At 40.9% G+C, this 27,243-nt stretch overlaps 1 protein-coding gene across 2 annotated transcripts in view; it reads right to left on the reverse strand.

The window, feature by feature from the left end:
* Positions 1-3,665: 3,665 nt before the first annotated feature.
* The window catches only part of shisa10.1 (shisa family member 10, tandem duplicate 1), a 77,193-nt gene continuing 53,615 nt past the window's right edge, over positions 3,666-27,243 (reverse strand). For both annotated transcript variants that reach the window (XM_072582162.1, XM_072582163.1), the window contains 3 exons: positions 21,870-21,988; positions 8,306-8,524; positions 3,666-5,461 (listed from right to left, as the gene is read on the reverse strand). In XM_072582162.1, the coding sequence (XP_072438263.1) occupies positions 5,316-5,461; positions 8,306-8,524; positions 21,870-21,988 (484 nt within the window). In that variant the 3' untranslated portion in view covers positions 3,666-5,315. The remainder of the gene's footprint in view (positions 5,462-8,305; positions 8,525-21,869; positions 21,989-27,243) is intronic.

Raw genomic sequence — 27,243 nt, forward strand, 5'->3', positions numbered from 1 at the left:
GGTGGGTTACTCTTCAGAGGGTCAGTATGGACTGGTTGGGCCGAAGAGCCTGTTTCCACACTGTACATAATTTAATCTAAAAACTTAATCCAATCTAATCTACAGGAAAAAAACTCAAATTCTCTTCAACCACTTCATGTAATTGAAATCAGTCCAAATACTATTCCTGCCCATCGAGAACTACTGCATACTCCTCTTATAGTGAAACAGGGTCAACATCTTCTATGGCAGTCAGTAACACAGTCCAAAATCCCTCTGATCTCTAAGCCAATTCCCAGTTTATTTCTATTTCATCTCCTCCATTTGGAATAAGCAATTGCTAAAAATAATGAATGGTACAATGATGATAAAAGAAAGAGAATTCTTAAAAGATAGGAATTGTGAATTGGTTAATATCAAAAACATTATTCACTGTGGGCAGCACTGAAGCTGTACCAGCACAGATGTGTTTCTGGGATCAGCTCTGCTCATCGAAAGGATACAGAATCTAGCAAGAGAAGAGATGCAGCATCGTGTCAGTCAGTTATGCTATAGATTGCTTTCTATTCTCAACAGTTAAGGTCCAAGAACAGATAGATTCCTTTAAATGTATAAAGTAATGTTTTTACTCTGCTAAAGATTGCTTGGGTGCAGAGTAATATATTTTGCTATGGTATAAACTCTGTCAACATCAGCTCAGGAGTAGCACACAGTATATGCACTGCAAAGCTCTTCATTCCAAAAGCGCATTTTTACCACATTAGTTCTCTATTCTACCACTGTGACATTTAATATAAGGAAGTTGAGGGCAAAGCTATGGGGAGTTTAAAAGATCCATTATGTCTGCTGACAATGCACCAATAGTGAATCAATTTACATCCAGACCAGGTTAACAGCTCGAAGGTAAAATAAATGCCATGACTGATTACAATATTCCATTAAAAATCAGCAATTTACTAAACACACTTACCACCTTTTAATAATATCTTCACAATATTAATTAGAATTAAGTTGGAGACAGTTACACCAATATTAATTCTCCTTTGGTTTCAATTAATTTGTTAGAGTTTAGTGATCAAGCAGGTACTAAATAAACAAATTAAAATCTATATTTCCCACAGTTCTGTTGGAGTAACATTAATCTCAATGGATTTTTGCCAGGCTAAGGAAAGTAGGAAAGCATAGTGTGATGAATAAGGATTACATAATGTCCAAAATGATCAGTACTGTTATAATCAAACTGGTATCCCATTATGCGTTGTATGAATGAAGATTTATCAAGAAGTGATAACTTGCAGCACATGGTAGAAAAACTAACAGCCAAAACTTGAAACAGATGTACTTTGGTCCAATTTCCACAAGGAATCTGAGTAAGACAACATTTCAAAAAGAATATTTGTAGATTTCAAATCAATGTTACAACTCCGAGGTGTGGAGGACCACAGTTGATTGTGAACATGTAAACTTTACACACTTATACAGTAGAATATGTCTTTCACTTGACATAGAAGAAAAGGACTCAACATTATCACAGAGACACCGGGCAGTGGTGAGTATGTGGCAAATTTTATTCCAAATTCAGACATCACTCTCTAAACCTTCCAATTTGGATGAAATGCAAGAATTCATTAAATGATACTTTAGAAACAAGTTTGAAAATCCAGATTAATTCTACTCCCAGGTGCACGTTAATAATTTAAACAAATTCAAATCATTAAACCTTCATCGAAGTGAAAATACATTGTAAAAAAATAAAAACAGATGGAGAAGTTTAGGGAACAAATTTCAGAGCTTGACATCGAGAAGTGGTTTCCAAAAACAGAATTGTTTGAAACTGTGGTATCACAAGACCCCAAAATTGGAGTTAAAAATCACCCTGATTATAAAAGGTGGAGGGGGGGGGGGGGGGGTTGATAAATGTGTATTTTGTTTTTACACTTATTCGATATTTGGTAACAAGCTGTTTTTTAATGCACTGCTTCATAGCCCAGAATCTAAGCAACTAGATTTGACTCACCACATCAAGGTTCTGCACAGATCTCTGAACCCTACAGAAACTAAGTAGCCCCACCTATAATTTCACAGAAAATCTAACATGGCTAATCACTTATATCAGTAAAACATTTTCCAAATTCATCCATGGCCTCAACCTACCATACCCCTCCCCCAGTCCCATTACCCTATGAACTCTGCACTCCTCCAATTTTGGGGTTTTGTAATACCTGTTTTTAAAACAGCTATTTTTAAAGAGGTTTTATCTTGAACTCTGGAATTTGCTCCCTAAATGTCTCCTTCACACTTTTATCTTCTAGGGCATTCACTAAAACCTACTGCTGCAACCAAGCTTTGATCATTTGTTGTAATATTGCATTCTGTAGCTTGATGTCAGATTTAGTTTGACGAGGTTCTGGTTTGTTACCCCAGCACCATAAAAATGGAACTTGTACTCATACTACTGGTATTGAACAACACTGAGGTCTAGCAATTACATTTGCTATCCAAAACAATACAAAATGACACTTCATTGCTGCTAAACATTGCTAGATTATTTCCATTGAAGGAGGCTGGGTCAGACTTGTCAGTTGGAAAACCACTGTTTGATCTCTTGGAAGCCATGTCAGTATCCAATGCAGGCTGACTGAATTAAAATGGTTTCTCAGACTTGTTTAAAGAATTTTGGGTGAACGGAGAATAATCCTACTGAAGAACGCAAGCACAATGAAGAACAGGTTTGTAGGTCATATGTTGTAGACTACGGATACTCTCTTAAATATCATGGCTAGTTGCTAGTACGGTTTGCAAGCACAGACTGCGACCTAGAGTGGTCTTAAGAAAAATTCCAGAGGATAATTTTTACCAGAGGTTTTCCTCTGGTTGTGGCTAACAGTTGAATCCATAATGGGAAGAATAGTGAACCAGTATCTTTTCTCACTCCAACGAAAGGTCATGCATCTGAAATGTTGGCCATTTCCAGCCTATAGTATAATACTCCAGTATCCATTGTATTTTGTTTTTATCATGTATTTAATACTTTGTTTCCTGGTTAATCAGTCAGGGTGAGTATTTCTATCAAGGAGTGGGACAGATCCTGAGCAGGGAACTGAACGGGGTTGCATGGTGACTCAGTGGTTGGCACTGCTATCTCACAGCGCCAGCGTCCTGGGTTCGATTCCAGCCTTGGGTAATCCTGTGTGGAGTTTGCAATATTCTCTGTGTCTTTATGGGTTTCTTCTGGGTGCTCCAGTTTCCTCCCACAGTTCAAAGATGTACAGGCTAGGTGGGTTAGCCATGGGAAATGCAGGGTTGGGTCTGGGTGGGATTGGATGCTCTTTGGAGAGTCGGTGTGGACTCAATGGGCTGAATGGCCTGCTTCCACACTGTAGGGATTCTATGACTACTTGACAGTATAGTTAAGAGAGGCTACAAGGAGGATGGTATAAGAACTCAAAAAAAAAATATAGTTTGTGGTTGATGCAGGACATGGAATCACAGTGTTTTTACCTAGTTCTCAAAATCTGATGTCCATTCTTGGAACATTTAACACTAATGAAATATAGAAAACAAACTGGGTATGCCCATATTAAATGCTAATGGCCCCAGTTTAAAAGATACAAAAAAGGAGTTTTGTACAAATTTCCTACAGCTGATTCAATTACAGCTTTAAAACAATTGATAAACCCACAATACTTGGAAAGAACATGTTGACTTTATTGTACAATACAACCATTCTAATATTAACATTAAATGTAATGTATATTTTTCAAATGATACTGCAGCATCTGAATTAAACCAATTGCCCCTGATAAATGCAACAAAATCAAAATGTATGAGTTTTAAAAAAACCCATTTGACAACAGTTACAAAATAATTATAAAGCAAATGACAGCAAAGTGCTCACTCTCAGTCTCAGAATGCTGGATGGAAGTACAGGAGGATGGAGGAGGAAGGTAATTTAAAGTCGTCGCGCAAATAGGAGGACGGTGTGGCTTTTGGCAGCACACATGCTGCACTCAGCTGATTTAAACTTGTATTTAGTGAATTCCACAATCTAATTACATTGGTCGGGTGGGGGCTCAAAGCAGTTACCTTGACATTGGTGTAGCTGCATATTAACACATCTCTTCAGTAAAATCTTCAAACATTCCTGTTTACAAGTCATAATGTTTAAAAAAAACGTGAATACAGTTCATGAGGTTATTGTCTTTATTCACTTGGAATGATTTTAATTCCTTCTTTCCTCTGCAGCTCATCATGCTCCCTTGGGTGAAAGGCTTTTCCGATGCTCCACTGCAGCACGTTGCGAGCAGTACTGCTGGTCTTTACATCATTGAGATTGCTTCTTTTACTTCCCTTCAGTTCTTGCATGGAAACAACTGGGATTCAGGAACTACATGACAGTGTGCTGGGTAAGGCAACAGACCTGATCCTCAGTCTGTTTTACTTTTTATAACGTACTGTATGTGCCCATTTGTCTTCATTTTCAGAAACCGCACCAACAACTGCTTAGATCCTTCTGCCTGGGAGGAGGGGGTGAAGAAAGACCCACAAAGCCCAAGATGTGAAAAAGCAGAGAATTCTTACAAAAGATAACTTCGTTAGTTCAGTCACTGACTAAAGTTGTGCCAGGCAGTTGAAGGCAAAATTAAAGTAGGTCATGAAAGGGAGGGTAGAGATAAAATAACAAAAGGATAAAAGAAAGCTATAAATACTTTATTTCCCATTTCTTGAGTTTAAAAAAAATGTCATCGGATTCGTGATATTTCAGGAGTAAAAGATTCATGACAATTGCTGGCATTATCAAAAAAAAAATACTTGGGATTTATCTCTGCATTCGGTTTATGGCCAAAAACCCTTGAAGGAAGGGCAGCTAACAAAACACAGCATATTTTTATTTCCTTTTTGAAAAAGGATCCAAAAAAAACCGCCACACGTGAAAAACATTTATTTAACTGCAAGCAAGGAAGTGGTAGCCTTCATAGAAGGGGAAATTAGGCAGATATCAAAACACCTATGTTCGCATTGAAAGGTAGCTTAAAGCAAATATTTTTGTTTTGTATATTCAAAAAGAAAGTTGTGCTCCATCTGTCGAAAAGAGTTGGAAAAGAAAATGAAGATATCCAAGGTAAAATAGATTTCACATCTCCTCAGTCGAAGAACTGAAGCGGGGGTGGACAAAAAAATAAACTCTTTTAAAAGCAAGTAATTTACAGTTAACTGCTGAACATATCTGAAATTCTTACAAGTTAATTCCTTTCCAGCATTCATCTTGTACAAAATAGTAACAGGCTAAGATAGATCAGTTAATGTACTTGACAACAGACATGGCCACATGTTTATTAATGTAACTTCTCTGGTGTTCCATAGGCAGGATTGTATGGGGGCTGTGCAGCGGGATTGTATGGTGGCTGAGCAGCAGGATTGTATGGTGGCTGTGCAGCGGGATTGTATGGTGGCTGTCCTGGATAAGGCGCATTTGCACTAGCTGAAATTAAAACAGAATAGATCATTAGTGCTGAATGTAAAGACATTTACACATTTCTCTGTTAAAGTTACACAGAGATCCTGAACAAACAAACAGTGAAGCTGTCTATCCTCATCCCGACCCCATGTGTTCCCACAATCCTTTACTTCTTTTCCTTGCTTCTAATCGCTTAAAAGGTAAGAACGGTTTGTATTTTAAGCACCCATTCCAGCAGACTCACTATCGTCATCATTGTTCCATCTGCTCTCAGTCAGATTGTCCTCAACACCTTCCTCTACTTTTGAAGGTGGCATCACTGTCGAGTTAACTAGCAGTTACTCATTTCCATTCCTGGTAATTGAGCAAACCATCGCACTCCCCACTTTTATCAAATGCAGGAGGGATCACTGGTTTTGTAGCTATAGACATGCCACCTCCTTCCACAATCTCTGATTTTCGTGAGCAGTCGCATATCGTCATCCTGCGGGATTTTGTTTTAAATTAAAAAGCCTACAGATTCACCTGTCTTTGAAAGATCTCACTCCATGAACATGCAGTGGGGAAACAGACTGCAAGAATTAGAGAGTGGGAATATTTAAACCCAAAAATATTTAAACCCGGAATACTTTAAACCTTTTTGGAATTTACAGCGGTGAAGGTGAATTACACCAGAGACACACTGGTGTAAGAACAACAATCAAGCATTTGTTCCAGAACCAAGTAGGTGATTACGTCACTCAGGCAGTAATCCAAACTTCCTGACTACTAATCCAGTGAAGGTGAATGTAATTCCTACAATAGCAGTTTGGAATTTGATTTCAGTTTAGATACAAATCTACAACAGGTAAAGAAAAGGAGACAACAACATTATCGGACTGTCCAGAAAACTGGTTCACTAATGTCCTCTACAGATGGAAGTGAGCTCTGTATACCCAGTCCAGTCTATCAGAGGTTTGTCTCCTACACCAACTGCCCCCTGAAGTGGCAAAGCATGCCTCTTATTATTCTTTTTAGCAATTAAAACAACAGACTTTCCCCCCCCCCCCCCCTCCAAGAAGGCAGCCTACTGCCACCTCTTTAAAGTTAATTATTGATGGTCAATACATCCTGAAACTAAATAAAAACCAAAAGTACCGTGGATGCTGTAAATCAGAGACAAAATTGGAAACTGCTGGAAAAGCTCAGCAGAGCTGGCAGCATCGGTGGAGAAATCAGAGTTAACCTTTTGGGCTGTGGAAGTGAGGAAGACTCTCTCAATCCGAAATGTTAACGCTGATTTCTTTCAATATGCTGCCAATATCCTGAAGCTACTGTCACAGGAATGAGAGCTAACAATACTAGAGTACCTCAATGTCCTGGGATCAACAAACAATGAGCTAAAACAGCTTTCTCCTGAGTATGTAATGGACTGTGTAAGTGAGCTTGAGGTAAGAATATCTTCAAGTTAAAAGGAGGGAAATGGAATGTGTAGAAGTGACTCAAACTCGGTCTATGATAGCCTAAAATATGTTAGCTTGGTCATTGGCTTTTTTTATTGGAGTGGAAACTGTTTGAGAGAATAATAACACCATAGCAATTCAAGAAGGCAGGATGTACTAAACACTTGTGGTTAACTATTGATTGGACAGGAGTCCAAGGATATGCTTTTCTCGCCAAAGTTTTATTACAACATGCCAAGTTCACACTCCAATGACCCTCAGTTAACATATCACCATCAGCTATCCCTTAGTCCAATGTGGCCTCAGGACACCCTGCCAGGTGTGACTAGAAAATAAATTCCCTCTCTTAAAAAACATTTTAAAAGAAATTGATATGCTGAACAATAATCATGAAAATCAAGCAGAAATAAAAAAAAGACAACATTGTGCAATATTTCATTATATTCCTCTTTTTGCTGTACATTAAATTCCAAATGCCCTTTATCCAGTATTTCTAAAAGTTTCTCAAAATTTGCTCTTTCCTTTGTAAAGCAGTCAGATTGCACTATCCACCCACTTCAATTTGAAGATTTTCCTGTTCACAAGCCTGTTTTAAAACTGCAATATCAATCTGCCTTCTTTCATTCATGCATTTTGTTGACTGTATATTATCCCATAGAGACTTTTGACCAATGTAGCACTCAATGGGTATTGCTACTGAATCCTTTTAGAATTTATTCCAATATTTTCACCAAAAAATTATCACTATCACTTGAACAAAAAGCTTTCTGCCATTAGAAAAGGTATTTTAAAAAAAAAATCACTCATCCGATCTTTTCAGCTTCTCAAGCTAAAAAAGACAACACTTACCGTCTCTCCAAAACGAAAAATTATAAACTCATCTACATTTGAGAATCCTTCACAGACTTGCATAAGAAGGATAACTAAAAACAGGTTTCACATTCCTGTCACCTCTCAAATGACTGAAACTTCAGAACAAAATGCTCCATGTTAAGTTTCTTAATGTTTTGATTGCCCAAATCATATCTTCCACTTGGGGAGTTTTCATAATCGTACTCAATTCTAAGAACTTAAAACTGGCAATGCATCTTGTTTGGGTGCCTAATCAATTCAGGCGTCTCATTCAATTTCACAATTTTTCCATTTCAGCTTTGGAAGCCACTGCACAGACAGTCATGAGACCTTACTAGCTGCAATGGGGCTAATATTTTCTAAATATTTTCTCATAGTTACGTTTGGTTTCTTGTTCTTGCCTTTAAAGTTTACATGTTTCTACCAATCCATTGGCAACTCTTGCTTACTGAGCGTACTGGAGCACTGCCTACAACATGTAATGACATTCCATTCCCAAGCTACAAACCAGTCTGTATATCACATTACTCATACTTAAGTTTATTCCTGAAGTGTGTTACAATAATCTACTTACTTGCCACAGTATCTTGATATGAAGGTGGTTGTCCAGAATATGGAGTTGGATATGGTGGTGGATAGGCACTACTTGGAGGATAGGGACCCATAGCTGGTGCTGGCTGCATTGGCATTGGAGAATATCCTTGGTATGGAACGAAACCTTGTGCTGGTACGTGTGGTTGCTGTGGGTATGTAGACTGTACCACTGTAGTTGTAGTTGAACTCGTAACCACAGCTAAAAGAGAATGACAGACAAATATCAATTCATTCATCAAAACTAATTCAGCTTTTATCATCAAATGTGTCAAAAAGGAAAGGGTCCTTGGAGAATGGTGACAAACAAAATTTGTAAAATTCTCCCCAACCAAAAACAGATTGGGGTATAGATTATATAGTCAAGGCAATAATCACCTTTTAAATCTCCTGCATTAGAGAGGAAATATTGCAGCTGAAGTGAGCTTAAGGACAGCATACATTGCCCCCCTTTGTGTGGTGGCAAGGATTTGTTCATTTGTCTTTCTCTCAGCTTTTATTGGTTGAAGTGGGTATTGGCATCTCTGATTCTGGATATCAACCCTCACTATGATTTAAGGGCTGGGATTTGGATCCAGAGAAAAGACTGAGAGGATCTCATCTCAGGAGTAACCATAAGTGTCACCCAAGGTGGACTCTTAGAATTAGCAGGATATTGTAGCAATTTCAGAGAAAATAATACCCTCTGGATATTTTTAAAGGCACTAATAAGGTCACTGTTCATAGACATAGACATGGATTAAATAGGAAGAGGTTGGATAGCTTAAAGGTGTAAAGACATTGCTGTAGAAATAGCAACAAAATCTTTCACATTAAAAATAAAAGGCATAGTTGAAACTGATAATCTAATGGTTAATTTGAATTAAAAGTAGCAGTAGATTGTGCTGTGGACCAAACTGAATTCAAACTGCCAAGCCATCCATGTCAGACGAGAAGTAAAGGTCACTTGACCTGAAATGTTAATACGGATTTCTCTCCACAGATGCTGCCACATCCTGAAACTACCTGTTACAGAAGAAGGAATCCCAAGTATCTCAATGTCCTGGGATCAACACACAAGTTAAAGCAGTTTTCACCTGAGCATGGAATACATTGTGTAAATGGGCCTGAGGTAAGAATATTTTCAAGTTAAAGGAGGGGAATGAAATGTGTAGAAGGGACTCAGTCTATGATAGCTGAAAATGTGTTGCTGGAAAAGTGCAGGTCAGGTAGCATCCAAGGAACAGGAGAATCGACGTTTCGGGCATCAGCCCTTCTTCAGGAATTCTGGAATATATTAGCTCAGTTACTTGCCTTTATTGGAATGGGAACTGTTTCGAGAGAATAGTAACTTGACTTACTTATTTTCTAAATCAACCTGTTTAAAAGATGCCTGGTTCAGAGACAAGGGCACTACTACTACACGAGCCCTTTAAATTCCACTCACTCCTGTCATGTCCACAGTTAAGCATCGGCTTGTTGCAGTCCATTATGCAAATCTAGTGTCTGGAGGACAAGATGGTTAAGGTTGCAGGATCAGTGAGATGCCCTTAATTGATCAGATTATTGCTGCTGTAATGAATGCTGGTGAGTAACTGGGCTATCTTCTTCATATATTTTGAAGCAGTTTGGATTGGTCCATAATGCTTTAATTCTGAGTTCTTTGACAGAATAGAACGGTCAACAAAAGGAAAACCATTCCCTCTTTCACAGCAGTCAGCTGTAATATTTTGAGGTCAAGTTTATAAGGTAAATCTGATGCTGGGGTGCTGGGAGGATTGGGTGCCAGATGGATGGGGGGGGGGGGGGGGCGCATGTAGGTGACAGTGCCAGGGTGTAAGGTGGCAAGGGAGCCAGTTAAGTATTGAGGAGAGGTGGAGGTGGGGGTTGGGGTTGGGGCTCGGGAAGAGGGGGCGGTGGGGCTGGTGGTGATGATGATGATGGTCAGGTCCAGTCCAGTCCAATCCTGCCCCGGAACAACAGGTCCAGGGTGACAGTGTCAGGACAGTGCTTGGGCCTGATGGGGTTGGGGTATCAGTAGTCTACATGTAATTAGGGGTACAAGAGATGTGCTTGGAGTCAGTTGAATATAGTAAGGTGCCATTATCCTGCTGAACCGTAGTGCTGCCCTGTCATTAACCACAGGATCACCACACCTCAGGTTAGTGGGCGGCACAGTGGTTAGCACTGCTGCCTCAATTCCCGCCTCAGGCAACTGACTGTGTGGAGTTTGCACATTCTTCCTGTGCGTGGGTTTCCTCCGGGTGCTCCGGTTTCCTCCCACAGTCCAAAAATGTGCAGGTCAGGTGAATTGGCCATGCTAAATTGCCCGTAGTGTTAGGTGAAGGGGTAGATGTAGATGTAGATTTAGGGGTATGGGTGGGTTACGCTTCGGCGGGGCGGTGTGGGCTTGTTGGGCCGAAAGGCCTGTTTCCACACTGTAAGTAATCTAATCTAATCTAAACTCGAGAAGGAGAGCCTTTCACAGTAAGCTCAGTCCGTGCGTGAATGAAACCCATGCTATTGGCAGCACTTTGCATTGTAAACCAGCCATCCAACCATAAGAGCTAACCAATTCGATTGCTGAATAATTACTCAGGACTTAGACTACATATTTTATAATTTAACTTCTCCTTGGAGACATTTTGGTTAATTTCATTGGAACCATAAGAATTCCTGATTTTTAATGAGATTGAAAGTTCCAAGTTGTAGAAGATTTGCACAGCAGAAAGTTTAATTTTCCACACAATTCCTTCAGAATATATTTTGATGGAGATTCTGCAAGGTCCCCATACAACTCTGGTCTATGTTGGAAAAATTACTTACATTGAGCTCAAAGTATCATTTTCAAACTGAAAGTGATCAAGGGATTTTGAGCATAAGATATCACACTGTCAACCACACCAGGAAAAAATTCCAATCAAAACTACCTAAAAACACGTCAATTACAGTAATACTGATTTAATGACATGGTCAGTAGTTCATTTGCTAAGTTTGTCATGGTACAATGACCACAATGGGTAGCAACCTTTCTTTCAAAGAAAATCACACTTTTACCAAGCAGATAAAGCAAAACAATAGACTATCCTAACAGGTTACAAGTATGCAGCAGGCAACAACGTTTCAAGCCAGCTTAAAATGTACACAGGGTTTCTTTGTATTCTCTCCTCTCAACCTCAAGTAGCCGCTACTTTGTCAAAGGTTGATGTTCATAATTAATGCAAGTTGCTTAACTGCACTTACAACTTGGTTCACGTTCCAAGACATCAATTTTAACCTACAATGTGATCCTGTTTAAAAGTAGCAATCTGGTAAAGTCCATTTACTGCATTTACACACACACACACATACCTGCAACCACTGGATTAATGAAGACAGCAAATCTCTGGCAACTAACTCTTGTGGCCATTAACTTTAACAATTTCAAACTTTCTTTGCCCCCAACTCCTCCAATTGGCATTTCATTCTGCAACTGGTATATTATCCTGAATAAAGAATCACAGCTTAATTATTCAGAGTAGGCCATTTAGGACTTAGATGAGGAGAAATTTCTTCACCAAGAGAACCTGTGGAATTCTCTGCCACAGAAAGCAGTTGCGGCTGGAATATTGAATCGAGGAGGCTTTAGATATTAGGACTAAAGGAGTCAAACAGTATGGGGAGAAAGCAAGAACAGGGTACTGAACAAAGGTATAAATTTGGCAATTCTCCAATCTGTCAGCACCACCTCCAAATCTAGGGAAGACGGAAAGACAATTGCCAGTGCCTTTGCAACTTCTACTCTCCCTTCCATCACCATTCTTGGATGCTGCATCTCATCCTATCAACGTTAAGTACCAACTGTTAATCCGAGAGACCCCTCCCACCCACCCCTAAAATCAAGTTTAAACCTTCACTATACCATTAAGTATTTTGTAATTTTCAATGAAATCACCTAACATTCTTCAAAACTCTAGAGAATACAGCCCTAGTTCTTGGCCCTAGTAAGTTGGCTCTCCAGGAGGTTGATTTTCTTACTTGAATTGACTAACAGTCGGTTCTGCTATAACACATCTTTCGTTAACATGAGTTGGCTGTAATGCAATCGGGTGAATAGGGAACACTGTTCCTAAGGTGACAGTGAGGTCTGCAGATGCTAGAGATCAGAGTTGAGTGTGTATTGCTGGAAAAGCACAGCACACCAGGCAGAATCAGAGGAACAGTAAAGTCAATGTCTCAGGACAGAGCCCTTCATCAGGAATGAGGCTGGGAGCCTCTGGGGTGAAGAGATAAATGGGACGGGGGGGATGGTGCTGGGGAGAAGGTAGCTGAGAGTGCAATAAGTGGGTGGGTAAAGGTGAAAGGTCAGAGAGAAGTGGATAGGTGGGAAGGAAGATTAACAGGTGGGATAGGTCATGAGATTGGTGCTGAGTTGGAAGGTTTGAACTGGGGTAAGGTGGGTGTTGGGGAGGGGAATGAGATAACTGGTGAAGTCCACATTTTGTGTCATGGGGTTGAAGGATTCCGAGGCAGAAGATAAGGCGTTCTTTCTCCAGGCATTGGGTGGTGAGGGAGTGGTGATGGAGGCGGCCCAGGACCTGCATGTCCTCAGCAGAGTGGGAGGGGGAGTGGAAATGTTAAGACACGGGGCGGTGGGGTTGATTGTGGAGGGTGTCCTGGAGATGTTCCCTAAAGCGCTCTGCGAGAAGGTGTCCAGTCTCCCCAACATAGAGGAGACTGCATTGGGAGCAATGGATACAATAAATTATACGTGTGGAAGTGCAGGTGAAACTTTGATGGATGTGGAAGGCTCCTTTGGAGGGAGGTGGTGTTGGCATAGGTTTTGCAATTCTTGCAGTCACAGGAGAAGGTACCAGGAGGCAAGAGTGGCTTATTAGGGGGCGTGGACCTGACCAGGTAGTCACAGAGGGAACAGTCTTTGTGGAAAGCAGATAGGTGTGGGGAGGGAAAATATTCCTGGTGGTGGGGTCTATTTGTAGGTGGCTGAACTGTTGGCAGATGATGCGGTTTATGCGGAAATTGGTGGGGTGGAAGAGGAGGACCAGGGGGTTTCTGTTGTTGTTGCAATTGGAGGGGTGGGGTTAGAGGGTGGAGGTGCAGGACGTGGATGAGCTGCATTGGAGGGCATCTTCAACCATTTGGGAGGGGAAATTACAGTCTTTAAAGAAGGAGGCCATCTGGTGTGTTCTGTGGTGGAACTGGTCCTCCTGGGAACAGATGCGGCTGAGGCGGAGGAACTAGGAATACAGGATAACATTTTTGTAGGAGGTAGGGTGGGAGGAGGTGTAATCCAGGTAGCTGTGGGAGTTGGTGGGTTTGTTAAAAATGTCAGTGTTGAGTCGGTCCTCGTGGATGGAGATAGAGAGGTCTAGGAATGGGAGGGAAGTGTCAGAGATAATCCAGGTGAATTTAAGGTTGGGGTGGAATGCGCTGGTGAAGCGGAATTGTTCCGTGGCGCCGATGCAGTCATCAATGTAGCGGAGGAAAAGGTGGAGAGTGGTGCCGGTATAACTACGGAAGGCAGACTGTTCTATATAGCGAATTTCCTGCTCCTCAGATGCTGCCTGACCAGCTGTGCTTTTCCAGCAACACACTCTCAACACTGTTCCTAAAACAGGAAGTTTTAAAGTGTGTGTTGGCTATAATGCGATTACATTGCCAACACTAAGTGTATTTGCACTGCGCAATTTTTGTATAGCATGGGGTCGCACAGAGACACAACTATTGTGTTCTGGAAGAAATAACTAAATATCATTTTCAACCATTATCCTAAACATCATGCAATTATTATTACTCCCCCACTGTCAATTCATTTACTTGGCCTACCTTCTTCCTGACAACCCACCCGGTCTCTTGTCGTTGGCTGGACACAATGCAATGCCAAACTCTCCTGAAGATAATCCAGAAACGCCTGCCTCTCTCACTATCAAGTCATTATAGGAGTAATTAAAATTGCCAATAATACCTACTCTCTGACATTTAAAGCTCTTCATAAATTCCTTGCAGATTAGTTTATCTATATTCGTCTCACGAGCTAATGGGTCTATAGATTACACCAAGCAACGTCATTGTACCCTTCTTATCCCTTAACGGTCACCAAACCAATTCCGTCCTCTTTCTTTCTCCAGTATCGCAATGCTCTCCTTAACCAAAAATGCCACTCTCCCTCCTGTTTATTCTTTTCCTATCTTTCCTGAACACTTTGACCTCGGAATATCTATACCTACCCTGCCTTGAACAAGATCTTTTATTGTTACAAAATCACAGTGCCAAAAGATAGTCTGTCCCTGTAACTTTCCAACCTTGTTAACTATACGCCATGCAGTGCAACTCAATATTTCCTCCCTTATTTTGATTTCAGCTACATTTCTCTATTTAGCACTGTCAGCCTCTCCCAGCATTTCATGCATCCTGTTTTTATTTGATAGTAGTTTCTCCTGGTTTCCAGCCCCCTCCTAAATTAGTTTAATTCCTCACTACCAAAACACCTTGCAACAAAGTCAGACCAGCTCTGTTCAGATGCAGCCATTCCCCTGCTAGTGCCATCTCTGCTAGAGAGAGTCCCAGTATCCCAGGAAATTAAAGCCCCCCATTCCTCATCATCTTTCCAGCTATGTGTTCATCTGTCTTCCCTTCTAATTTCTGTACTCATGTTTTTGATGGCATATTCTGCTTTCATCTTCAAAATGTTACGTGCCCCTCTCCCCATCTCCCCCAACCATTTAAAGTCAGAATCGTACAGCAGAGAAACAGACCCTTTGGTCCAACCAGTCCATGACAACCATAATCCCAAACTAAACCAGTCCCACCTGCCTGTGTTTGGCCCATATTCCCTCTTATTCATGTATAATCTAGACTTCTAAGCGTCCACCACTTCATTCCACACAAGGATCACACTGCGTAAAAAAATTGCCCCACGTCTTTTTAAAGATCTTTCTCCTCTCACCTTAAAAAAAAATGCCCTTTAATCTTGAAATTGCTCATCGTAGTGAAAAGACACCTACCTTTCACCTTATCTATACCCTCATGATTTTTTAAACCTCTATAAGCTCAACCTCCTCCGCTCCAGAGAGAAAAGTCCCGGCCTATCCAGCTTCTTCCCATAACTCAAACCCTTCATTCCTGGCAGCATCTTGGTAAATCTCTTCTGAACCCTCTCCAGTTGAATAATATCCTTCCTGTAACAGGGTGACCAGAATTGGCCACTGTATGCCAGAAGAGGCCTCAACGTTCTATACAACCTCAACATGACAGGCTTATTCATCTTCTAGTTGTGTGACCTCATGAAGTGGACAAAGACCACTGCATTACATTAGTTGGTAAAGTCAAAAGTACTTCTGAGAGACCACTAGATCAAATCCTTTCTTCATCAGCTCCCATGAACAAGATTGAGGAAGTTGGTAGATACTGACAAAATGTGAAAGGATTCTGGTTTAACACAGGTGTTGCAATTTTAATTAGTTTGACCAATAAAGGACGAGCATGTGATTCAATTTTAGTTACGGATGTTACTATGAAACTCTATAATGTCTCAACATCTTACTAGAAGTGTTGTATTAGATTTGCTTTGATTAAATAAATAACAGATAAGTCAATGGAGGTGGAATGTTATTACTGTGGCCATTTGAAAGGTTCTCTCAGGCTCCTGCTAAGTGAAATATTTGGACTGTATGATGCTGCATGCGCAGATTCAGCTGAATGACTCAGTCAGGAAGCCAGCAGCTTGTGGTCAATTACAATCAGTGACGGAAATCAAACTTTTTCCCCTCCATGCGCATTACCCAGAATATTTTGAGATTCTGGAAGCTCAAGTTAAAGAGAAGTACAGCTTGGTTCTTAAACAAATAGTACAACAGGGTTCCAGAGATTTCCCTGTTCCATTTCCATAAATGCAAAGCACTGACGTCTTATTAATTTGAAATGTTTACTATTAACCAAGGCCGCACAAAGTTAAGTTCCAACCAGGTGACATGGGAAGTAACAACATAGCCCTGTAACCCAACCCTCAAAGTCCTTTCACTGCACAAGCACGAAACCTATTGACACATACTTAGCATTGGAAACAGAAAGTTAGCACTTGGGAAGCCGACACTTTTACTCAAATATTATTGAGAAAACGTTGTTTTGGTTTTTTTTTACTTCAGTGAGTGCCGTTTCCGTTGGCAATGGTCTAAAATGGAATCAATTTATTTCAGGATGTACAGCAATGAGACAAAACATTATAAAAAGGTCCGTATTCAAAATGACAGAGTCACACAGTCAGTGGTGCAAAATAGGGCCGTCAGCTCTCCAGGACCAGAGTTTTAAAGAGTTACTGATACATCTCCAAGTTGCTGGTGGAAGGGAACCATGAGAATGGTTATGGGTGCACTTGAAAACAGAAACTGTAATTTTAAAGTCAAAAATGGTCAAAGAAGATTAGAGTGGAGACCAAAGGCTGTTGGATTGAAGGGGAAAGGCAGGTGGCGTGGTCATGTGACAGAGTGTCCATTCACCCGGAGCTAGCAACTCAAGTGAAAACGATTTCCACTTCACAGCAATGTATTAGTGACAGTATAATCCCGCACATGTGCTAAAATGTCCCTCATTACACCCATGGGTACTTGGGTAATAAAATGGGGAAGGTGACAGGATAGTGGGTTGTAATATTTTTGAAGAGGGTGAGCAAGCTCACCCACAGTCACCTGCATTTATTTGGAGCCAGTTATGGTAAAACAGATAAAACTCAGTTAGGAACAATTCTGTAGCTTCTACTCACAAAGCAACCCAAGAAACACTTCGAACAGTACAGCACAGCACAGGCCATTTGGCCCACGATGGTCTGATGAACATGACGCTAAATTAATCTAAACCCTTCTACCTGCCATTGGTCCATTTACTTCATTTCTTGCATATTCACATGCTTATCTAAAAGTCCCTTAAATACCCCTATCATATCTGCTTCCACCATACCCCAGGCAGGGCGTTCCAGACTCCTACCACACTCTGTCTAAAAACATGCACCTCAGATCGCCTTTTAACTTTTCTCCCTCTCTCACTTTAAATGCATCCGCCTACTATTAGACATTTCAACTCTGGGGAAAAAAGATAGGATCAACAGTCAGAATCCATTTACCACTAGCTTTGTGTACTTACACTGCACAACTTGCTTGCATTTGCCCGATAGTACTCATTCTCAGTTGGATGGCTTTCTTACTTTTACTCACCAGACTTCAATTTTCAGACGTACATATAATTAGGAGATCCCCCACAATAGCTTAGATGGAGAAAATGATGCAAAAGCAAAATCCAAACACAGCGATTGTAACAATATAAAATTAAAAATGTCCATATGCAACAGGTCAACTATACACAGCTGTCAAAGCAATCCACGTGGAGTGTGGTGAGCCCTCAGAGTCTTAGTTACTTCAAATTCCAGAGGGTCACAGACCTGACAAAATTGTTAAAATTTGCAGATGATGGTAGCCTAGAGAAGGTCAGTGAAAATTGGAAGAGGCAACTCAATTTACAAACTGTGTGGATAGGCCTGGAGCATCGGAGGCTGAGGGGTGACCTCATTAAGGTTTATAAAATAATGAGGGACTTGGATAGGGTAAATAGACAAGGTCTTTTCCCTGGGTGGGGGAATCCAGAACTAGAGGGACTAAGGGGCAACTTTTTCACGCAGAGGGTGGTGCATGTATGGAATGAGCTACCAGAGGAAGTGGTAGAGGTTGGTACGATTACAGCATTTAAAAAGGCACTTAGATAGATATATGAAAAAGAATGATTTTAGAGGGATGGTGGCCAAGTGCTGGCAAATGGGACTAGATTACTTAGTCTAGGATATCTGGTCAGCATGGACGAAGGATCTGTTTCCATGCTGTACATCCCTATGATCTTATGTAAGTGGGCAGAACAGTGACAAATGAAATTTAATGAAGACAAATGTAAAGTCCTAGCAGTACAGCATAGGAACTCAAGGGGTAAGAACAAGATTAGACATTTGAGCCCTCAACCCCCCACTCTATCATTGGCACGGTGGCACAGTGGTTAGCACTGCTGCCTCTCAGCACCAGAAACCTGGGTTCAATTCCCGCCTCAGGCGACGCTGTGTGGAGTTTGCACATTCTCCCAGTGTCTATGTGGGTTTCCTCCGGGTGCTCCAGTTCCCTTCCATGTAGGGGAATGGGTCTGGGTGGGTTGCGCTTAGATGGGTCGGTGTGGACTTGTTGGGCCGAAGGGCCTGTTTCCACACTGTAAGCAATCTAAATAAAATCTAAGATCATGAACAAATCACTGGCTTCAAGTTGACTTGCATTCCTGCTTCCCATATCCCTCCATTCCCCGAGAAACCAAAACACTGTCTATATGTCTCAGTTTTAAACATATTCAACAATTCAAACCTCTGAAGTAGAGAATTGTTTCAGTGAAGACATTTCTCATCTATGTCTTAAAGAATTGGTCCCCTCATTCCCAGACCGTGTGTGTTCTGGACTTCCCTAGTCAGGGGAAACAATATCTTTGAAGCCCTCTCTTGTATGTTTCAGTGAAATCATTCTTCTAAAGTACGATGAACATATGCCAAATTTACACAGCCAATCATCACAGATCAACTCGGGAATCCACAGATCATTATTATAAACCTTCACTGTGCCACATACCATACAAATAGATCACTGCTATGAAAACTTTGCACAGTATTATAGATGGAGTCTCAAAGCAGGACACTTTCTGCAGCAAGACTCCCTTACTCTTGCACTCTAAAACCCTTTGCAATAAAGGCTGGCGTGTGATTTGTCATCCTGTTTGCTCACTGCATCTGCACGCAAATGTACTATGCTCTCTGTTAGAGGATACCCAAATCCCTCTGAAGATCAACATTTACAAATTTAAAAAGAAGTTTATCTTGCTGTTCTTACACCAAAGTGAAAAGCTGACCATTCTACCCCACATTATATTCTATCTTCCAATTTGTTGTCTCCTCACTTAAGTGGTGAGAAGGACATAAAGAGGCTGCAAAAGGTTATAATCTCAGCCTGCACCTTATTCTGAGTAAGCAAGATAACTTGCTCCTGACCCTTCTTTAAAATGATCAATACAGAATGTTAACACCCGAAGCCCCAGCACTGATCCTCAGGACACTCCACTAGTTAGAACCTGCCAACCTGGAAACGCCTAATCCATCTCTCAACTTCTTGGTTAACAGGTAATCACCAGTCTACCTATCTATACTAACATATTACTCCCAACTCCATAAGCCCACATCTCATTTACTGATTTGTATGGAATCTCATCAAATGCTTTTTGGAAATCCATGTCTTCTGGTTATTCTTAATTCACTAGTTATATCCTCTTATGACTCCTACTATTTGTCAAATGCAATCTCTTGTTTTGGAAAATCACATTGACCTTTCATTATCATACTTTGATTTTCTAAGTGCATTGTTAACACTTGTTTAATCACCTCCAATTGACGCCAGGCTAAAATGTCATTTGGATTCTCTTTTCTTCCCTTTCAATAGCAATGCCAGATTTGCTAACTTTCAATTCCAATCTGCTGTAACCGTTCCAGAATCTAGGGAATTTTGGAAAATCATATCAGCTTTCTCTACAACTCCCTTTTAAAACCCTGGGATGTAGGCATCGGATGCTGGGGATTTTCTTAATTGTAGTCCTTTAAAAGGACAAAAGAACAGATGAATTACATACACTATGAATAAATAGAGTGGGGGTGGGGGAAGACAAACGCAGGAGAGAGAAGCAGAGACTATGTGACAGAGAGAGCGAGCATGCATGGGTCAGGTGGAGACAGGGAGAGACAGAGAGAGACAGACACTCACTTAGCATTCTTGATTAAGAATTACAATTATTACATTATTGATTATGTTGCTCAATTTTTTGATCCACTGGAGGCAGTGGAGAAAAGTCTCACAAATCTCCAAGAATCTGAGCAATGAAGTAGGACAGCAGAAGAATCCAAACGATGATTTTATAGGCATGTTTAATGCTTGTTTGGAAAACATACACCTAGGATATAACTTTAAATTGAAGTAGAGGATGAATTACCTTTTTTATTTTAAACCTAGCCAAGTTCAGTACCCATGGAGACAGCCTCATGTCGGGCTACATGTGACCCCACCATATCATTCTGTATCTGTTAAATCTTCCTTACTATTCTATTTTGACACCATCATCTTGACAACTTGTTACGATCTTTCTACCTTAATTAGTTTGTACAGTTTTGGATTATCTGCTACTTGGTTAGATCCTTGGCACGTGACTCTTATGGGAGAAAGTGAAGACTGCAGATGCTAGAGATCAGAGCTGAAAAATGTGCTGGAAATGCTGGAAAAGCACAGCAGGTCAGGCAGCATCCAAGGAGGAGAGTCAACATTTCGGGCATAAGCCCTTCTTCAGGAATGAGGAGGGTGTGCCAAGCAGGCTAAGATAAAAGGTAGGGAGGAGGGTCTTGGGGGAGGGGCATTGGGAATGCGATAGGTGGAAGGAGGTTAAGGTGAGGGTGATAGGCTGGAGAGGGGGTGGGGGCGGAGAGGTCGGGAAGATGATTGCAGGTCAAGAAGGCAGCGCTGAGTCCGAGGGTTGGGACTGAGATAAGGTGGGGGGGGGGGAGGGGGGAGGGGAAATGAGGAAGCTGGAGAAATCTGCATCCATCCCTTGTGGTTGGAGGGTTCCTAGGCGGAAGATGAGGTGCTCTTCCTCCAGGCGTCGTGTTGCCATGGTCTGGCAATGGAGGTGGCCAAGGATCTGCATATCCTTGGCGGAGTGGGAGGGGAGTTAAACTGTTCAGCCACGGGGCGATTGGGTTGGTTGGTGCGGGTGTCTATACCTATTATGTTATCCCAGTTATTTGGTTTGTCTCCAGCACCATTTGTTTTTAATTTTTTGTAATTATCTCTTCGTCTCAATCAGATCATAGACCATCCCTTCACTTGCTATTCAGCTGCTGACACTTTACTCACACCATCTGATTCTACACCCGCAAAGGCTTCTTATTCAGCCTGTGGATACTGCACTCACACCGTCTGTACTATCTTTTGATCTCTCCGCCTGTAAATTCTGCACCTGTGTTTGCCTTCACTTCACCTGATGATGGAGCAGTGCTCCGAAAGCTTGTGGTTTCAAAAAAAACCTGTTGGACTATAACCTGGTGTCGCCTGACATCTGACCTAAACTTCCAAGGACAGATATGGCAAAGTTCTTCACCACATTACTGGAAAAAGCTTCCAAGTAGGGCAATAGAGACAAAAGGTCAAAACCATATAGAAATAGAGAACACAGTTTGGCCGGAGTCTGGAATGGTTAGCAGATGTCTAGGTGAGTGAATTGGATGGACTGAAACAATTTTCCTAAACCATTATTAATTTATGCACACTTTTCATCCAAGTGGAAGTATACTATCCTTTGGATAGTGGTACAAGAGACAATACGGTATGTCCAGGATTTCACTGCAACTCGGTATTTCTCATATGCTTGTGCTTTTCACCAAACAGATGTACAATCTGCTAACAAAAGAACAATCCAAGGTCAAGGAACTTGCTTAAAATGATAAAATCTGGGCTACTCACGCTGACGTCCCCTTCGTGCCATCTTGTACAGAAGACAACAAGGGCAGCATAAACAGAGCACAAGCGAGAAGAGGAAAATCCCAAAGAAGCTCACTCCGATTGCAACAACAGAGCTAAAACTGAGGGAGAAACAAAACAAAGCAGGTTAGCAGAAGAACTGAGAGAGGAATGAGCTATAAAGCACAGCATTTTCATACATAGATCACTCTCATCTACCCTTCATTAAAAGCTGTAACAAACAGGAGTAAAAATATTAAAATATTTACAGATTTAGAACATCAGGATGTAAAATAGTCATTTTAAAGGATGTGGACATTGCTGGCAAAGCAAGAATTTGTTGATTTGTGGTCCATCCCTTATTGCTGTTGAAATGAATGGCTCACTTGGTTACGTCAGAGGGCATTTAAGAGACAACCACATCACTGCAAGTCTGGTATCATAGATAAGCCAGACCTGTTAGGGACAGCAGATCTCCCCTTCCCCAAAAGCACTTTAACTAGATCGACCTTTACGACAATCACAGTCACTATTATTGATACCAGCTTTCTAATTATAGCTTTTTTAAAAAAATTGCTGAATTTAAATTTTAGGTAATTTGATATGAACGTGGGCTGCCGATGCAGTAGTCTGAGCCACTGGCTCATTTACAGGGCGACGGTGCATCGTGATGTTAAAGCATGGTTATATATGGTATAAGCAAATTTCAATTTTGTGCCAAACAAGATTATTGCTGAAAACACACTCAATCCGCCTTTACTTCCTGAAAAGATAAAATTACCACAGAATTTTTAGTCCAGAGAAAGCTTGAAATATTATTTTAAATTTTCATCATTTGCATTACACAGATGATATTCTTTTGCTCCCACTAGCAACATCTACTATATTGCCACATGGGATACTGTACTAGCATTAGACACTCAATAATTTCCTCAAAGCAGTCAGTCAATCACCATACAAATCTTTTGTTTTAATGGATCTTGGCTTGACTTACTGGCCACTCAATAGTGGAGGAGCAGAGATCTAATGAAATTATCACTTGCACCGATGACTCAATTCTTCTCTCGATCAACAGCATTAATTACTCCCAGAATTCAATGTTATTACAAAAAGTCATCGATCAGTGCACTAATATTCTAAATAAATCACCCAGTAAATTAATTGGACATACCAAGACAACTCATTTTATGTCAACTTGCCATCTCAAGATCCATTTTTTAAAAATAAATATTCAATAGATGATAATCTGAAAAAGGCAAATGTGGTTAACATACAGTTTTTAAAATGTATATTAGTTCCTTTCTTCAGGATGAATGGATTAAAGGACCTCCTGGTACATTCGATCCTGAATTTAGTTAAGGCTGCTATCTACAGGTCTAACATGAGCATGAGTTCAGACAGGGTTGCCTCTGCTTTCTGCTATATTTAACATAAGGGTTGCCAACTGCAATTAAATCTGTTTCCGGAGATTTCCTCTTAACACTAGCCCAATGCTGCAGCCATTAGTCCACAAAAACATCCTTCTCGGTGATGTGGGAGACAATGACGTATTGGTAACATCACTGACCTCTTAACACAGAACCCCAGGCTAGTGTTCTGGGGATATCATGTTGAAACCCCTAGTACCACCCGCCTGCACTTGGTCCATATCACTCCAAACATTTCTTATTCATATTCTTATCCAAATGTCCTTTAAATGTTGTAATTGCACCCACATCCATCACTTCCTTCGGCAGTTCATTCCACTCACGAACTACCACATGACATTAAAGGGTATTCTAATTTGGTGTAAAAAAAATTGCCCCTCCTATTCTTTTTAAAAATCTTTCTTCGCTCACCTTCAAAAAAATGCCAAGTCTTGAAATCCCTCATTTTTGGGGAGAGATGCCTGCCATTCACCTTATCTATACCAATCATGATTTTATAAACCTCAATCAAGGTAACCCCTCACCCTCCTATGCTCCAAATGAAAAAGTCCCAGCTAATCCAGCCTCTCCATAAAACTCAAGCCCTCCATTCCTGGCAACATCCTCATGATTTTTTTCTGATCCCTCTCCAGCTTAATCATATCCTTCCTGTAACAGGGTGACCGGAACTGGACACAGTATTCCAGAAAAGGCCTCACCAACATCCTGTATAACCTCAACATGACTTCCCAACTGCTATACTCAAAAAGGTCTGAGCAATGAAGGCAAGTGTGCTAAACACCTTCTTAACTACCATGTCTAACCGGTGATGCAAACTTCAAAAAGAATATGCACTTGAAACCCCAGGTCTCTATTCTACAACATTACCCAAGGCCCTCCTTTTATTTGTATAAATTCTGCCCTTATTTGTTTTTCCAAAATGCAATACCTTTCATTTATCTAAATTAAAACTCCACCTATCAGTTCTTAGCCAACTGACCAAATTGATCAAGATCCTGTTGTGCCCTTCGATAACCTCCTGTACTGTCCACTAAACCACTAATTTTGGTATCATCTGCAAATTTACTAACCATGCCCTCTATATTCCCATCCAAAGTAGTTTATATAAATGACAAACAACAGTGGACCCAGCACTGATTCCCATGGAACACACCTCCCAGTTGGTCTGCATGGGACCGGAATACTTGGCTAGGGACTCCATCCTGCCAGTTGCTTTCCATAGGTTCACTCTCAATGGATCGCTGCTTTCCTACAATCAATTGGAAAGCAAAAAGACCCAATACCTAAGTAGCTGAGATTTGATATCCAAATAACCATCCCCTATGGAGTAGTTTTCACAACCATATTATGGTTTGTGGGAATTTGCATTGGGAAATTGACTGCCACATTTACAGCATTATAACTAACCGCACTTCAAAATTCTCTCTTTGATTACAAAGTGCTTTGAGATATCATAGACGTTGCAGATACTATGGAAATGCAATTCTTTGCTTTCATTATACAACTAGAGTCCAATTCACATCTTCCCTTATGGTGCAAAGTGGTGCACTGAAATCATGGACGATTGTGGCAGTGACTGGGAGTTCCTCTGTTCTACCCCAGTCTACACTTGGGAAGACTCCGGACAGCATCAAGTACAAAAATGGGGATAAGATGATGATGATGATACAATCCAATGCTTTCTAAATCATTACAATAATTTGGACTCTGCACAAAGTTGGGTAAGGCAGCATTTATGTCTAACCCCTGTGTTTCTTGCATCTACTGAAGCACCCAATCTATTGGAGCTGTTATAATCTAGGTACATACACAGTACAGCTTCAGTGTTCGCCTGGTCGATAGTGTAAGCTGTAGTGTAAGTTTGACTTGTCTTAACTCTGTCCAGATTCCCAATCGAAATCACTTTGTTATTTAAATCATAATGCTGCAGTGTAAACTTAGACAATGACAGAATTATATATATGAAGAATCTTTCATAATTATAATACCTAGTCACCAGCATGAACCAACCAGGTCATGATCATTCTCAAAAACATAGTGACACCACGTTTATGCAGACACAACAGATTTCAACAATTTGTTTACATTTTGTTGATGACAGAAGTAGTGGTTGATGCAGATAAAGTTACAACATTTAAAAGACATTAGGGTAAATTCATGATAGCCTATATCCCTCTAAGCCTTGCCTAAACAAGTGGGATTGGTTTAGTTTGGGCTACACAGGCAGGAGGTTGGAAGAACACAGCAGGCCAGGCAGCATCAGGAGGTACAGAAGTCGATGTTTCGGGTATAACCCTTCTTCAGGGCGGGGGGTTGGTGTAGGGGGAGCTGCAGATTGGTCAATAGGAGGAATGAATCTGATTGGTGGCAGGGAGCAGTGGAAGGGAGGCGGAGGGGTTGGGAAGGGAGTTGAGGATGGGGAAGAGATGTTATGTGAAATAGGAGAACTCAAATGTCGAGTCCTCTGGGCTGTAGGCTGCCCAGGCAGAATAGGAGGTTATGGTTGGCATAGACTGGTTGGACCGAAGGGTCTATTTCCATGTTGTATAGAAACAAAGACAAAATGTCAGAAAAAATATTTTTGGATGCACAGGAGCAGGGCCTCCCTGGGACATTGGGATTTCCAGATTCTCAGCCCTCCCACCTCACCCCACCAGCCAGGGACTCCAGGAGCACTAACTGTAGTAGGGTACTAACTTTCAGTCTTCTCACAGAGTTATACACTACTATAACTGTTATTGAGTCAATTTGCAGAAATATGGATCTTCTGACCATAACAGTCATCACGCATGTGAACAGTTTAAATGATTAGAGTTAAAACAATGCAGCTGCCATTAGCATTAGTAACTTGGAACATTGCACAACGCTTAGGATCACCACAGCAAGTTTACAAACACATTTGTTTTCTCTGCCAACTGTGTCTGACTGTCAGCTGAACAGGGCGGGGAGGTCTCCAAATCATGATAAAAGAAGGAACCTTCATTTCATTGTGCTCCCTGTCTCATGACCTCACTAATCTCCTAACAGCTGAATCACGCTATTGGACTGACAGTGAGAACTTACTGTTAGCTTGTCACTCCTTCCCAAATACACCATCAGGATACACAAAAATGACTAGAAACTGGAATAACAAGGAACTAACAAAAAAACCTGAAGATTTGTAAAATCAAATTAATGATGCAGTGATTTGTAATTTTCATAATGAATTTAAAAAAAAGAGATGTCATCGAGCTCCATTTAACAATTTTATTTCCCGGAGTTAATCACGCATACGTCGTGAATGTTAAGTTCAAAGTCTGTTTACAGATCATTTTTATTGAGAAATAGTAGATAATAACCAAATCTCAATTTAGAACAGGAAATCCCAGTATTTTGGCGATATCATAGAACTGCTAGTGTAGAAGCAGGCCATTTGGCCAAATGAGTACACACTGACCCTCGAAGAGTAGCCCACCCAGACACACCGTACCACCCTTATCCCTGTAACCCAATGGCTAATGCACCTAACCTACACATCCCTGGACACTAGGGGCAATTTAGTATCAATCCACCTAACCTGCACATTTTTGGACTGTGGGAAGAAACCGGGACACCCGGAGGAAACCCACACAGACACAGTTGCCCAGTGTGTTTGCACAGTTGCCCGAAAGCTTGTGATTTCAAATAAACCTGTTGGACTATTACCAGGTGTTGTCGGTTTCTGAACTTGCCACCTCATTCCAACACGAGCACCTCCGCAAGATAGCATAAATTTGGTTTTGAATATCTTTGCTACGTAAATTTCTTCTGTGTAAAACTTAATACACAGCCTATTACTGAGCATTTACGTTGTGCATGTGTGGCAATGCAAGAACTATTTGTCTGATGACTCTTCGTATTAGTCAAACCCATTTGTGCCACATGATTAAAAAAGGTGTGGGACTTTCCCTGATGTAGAAGTGACAGGACAG

This window comes from Chiloscyllium punctatum, chromosome 12 (genome assembly GCF_047496795.1).
Source record: "Chiloscyllium punctatum isolate Juve2018m chromosome 12, sChiPun1.3, whole genome shotgun sequence".
In the NCBI taxonomy this organism is placed as follows: domain Eukaryota; kingdom Metazoa; phylum Chordata; class Chondrichthyes; order Orectolobiformes; family Hemiscylliidae; genus Chiloscyllium; species Chiloscyllium punctatum.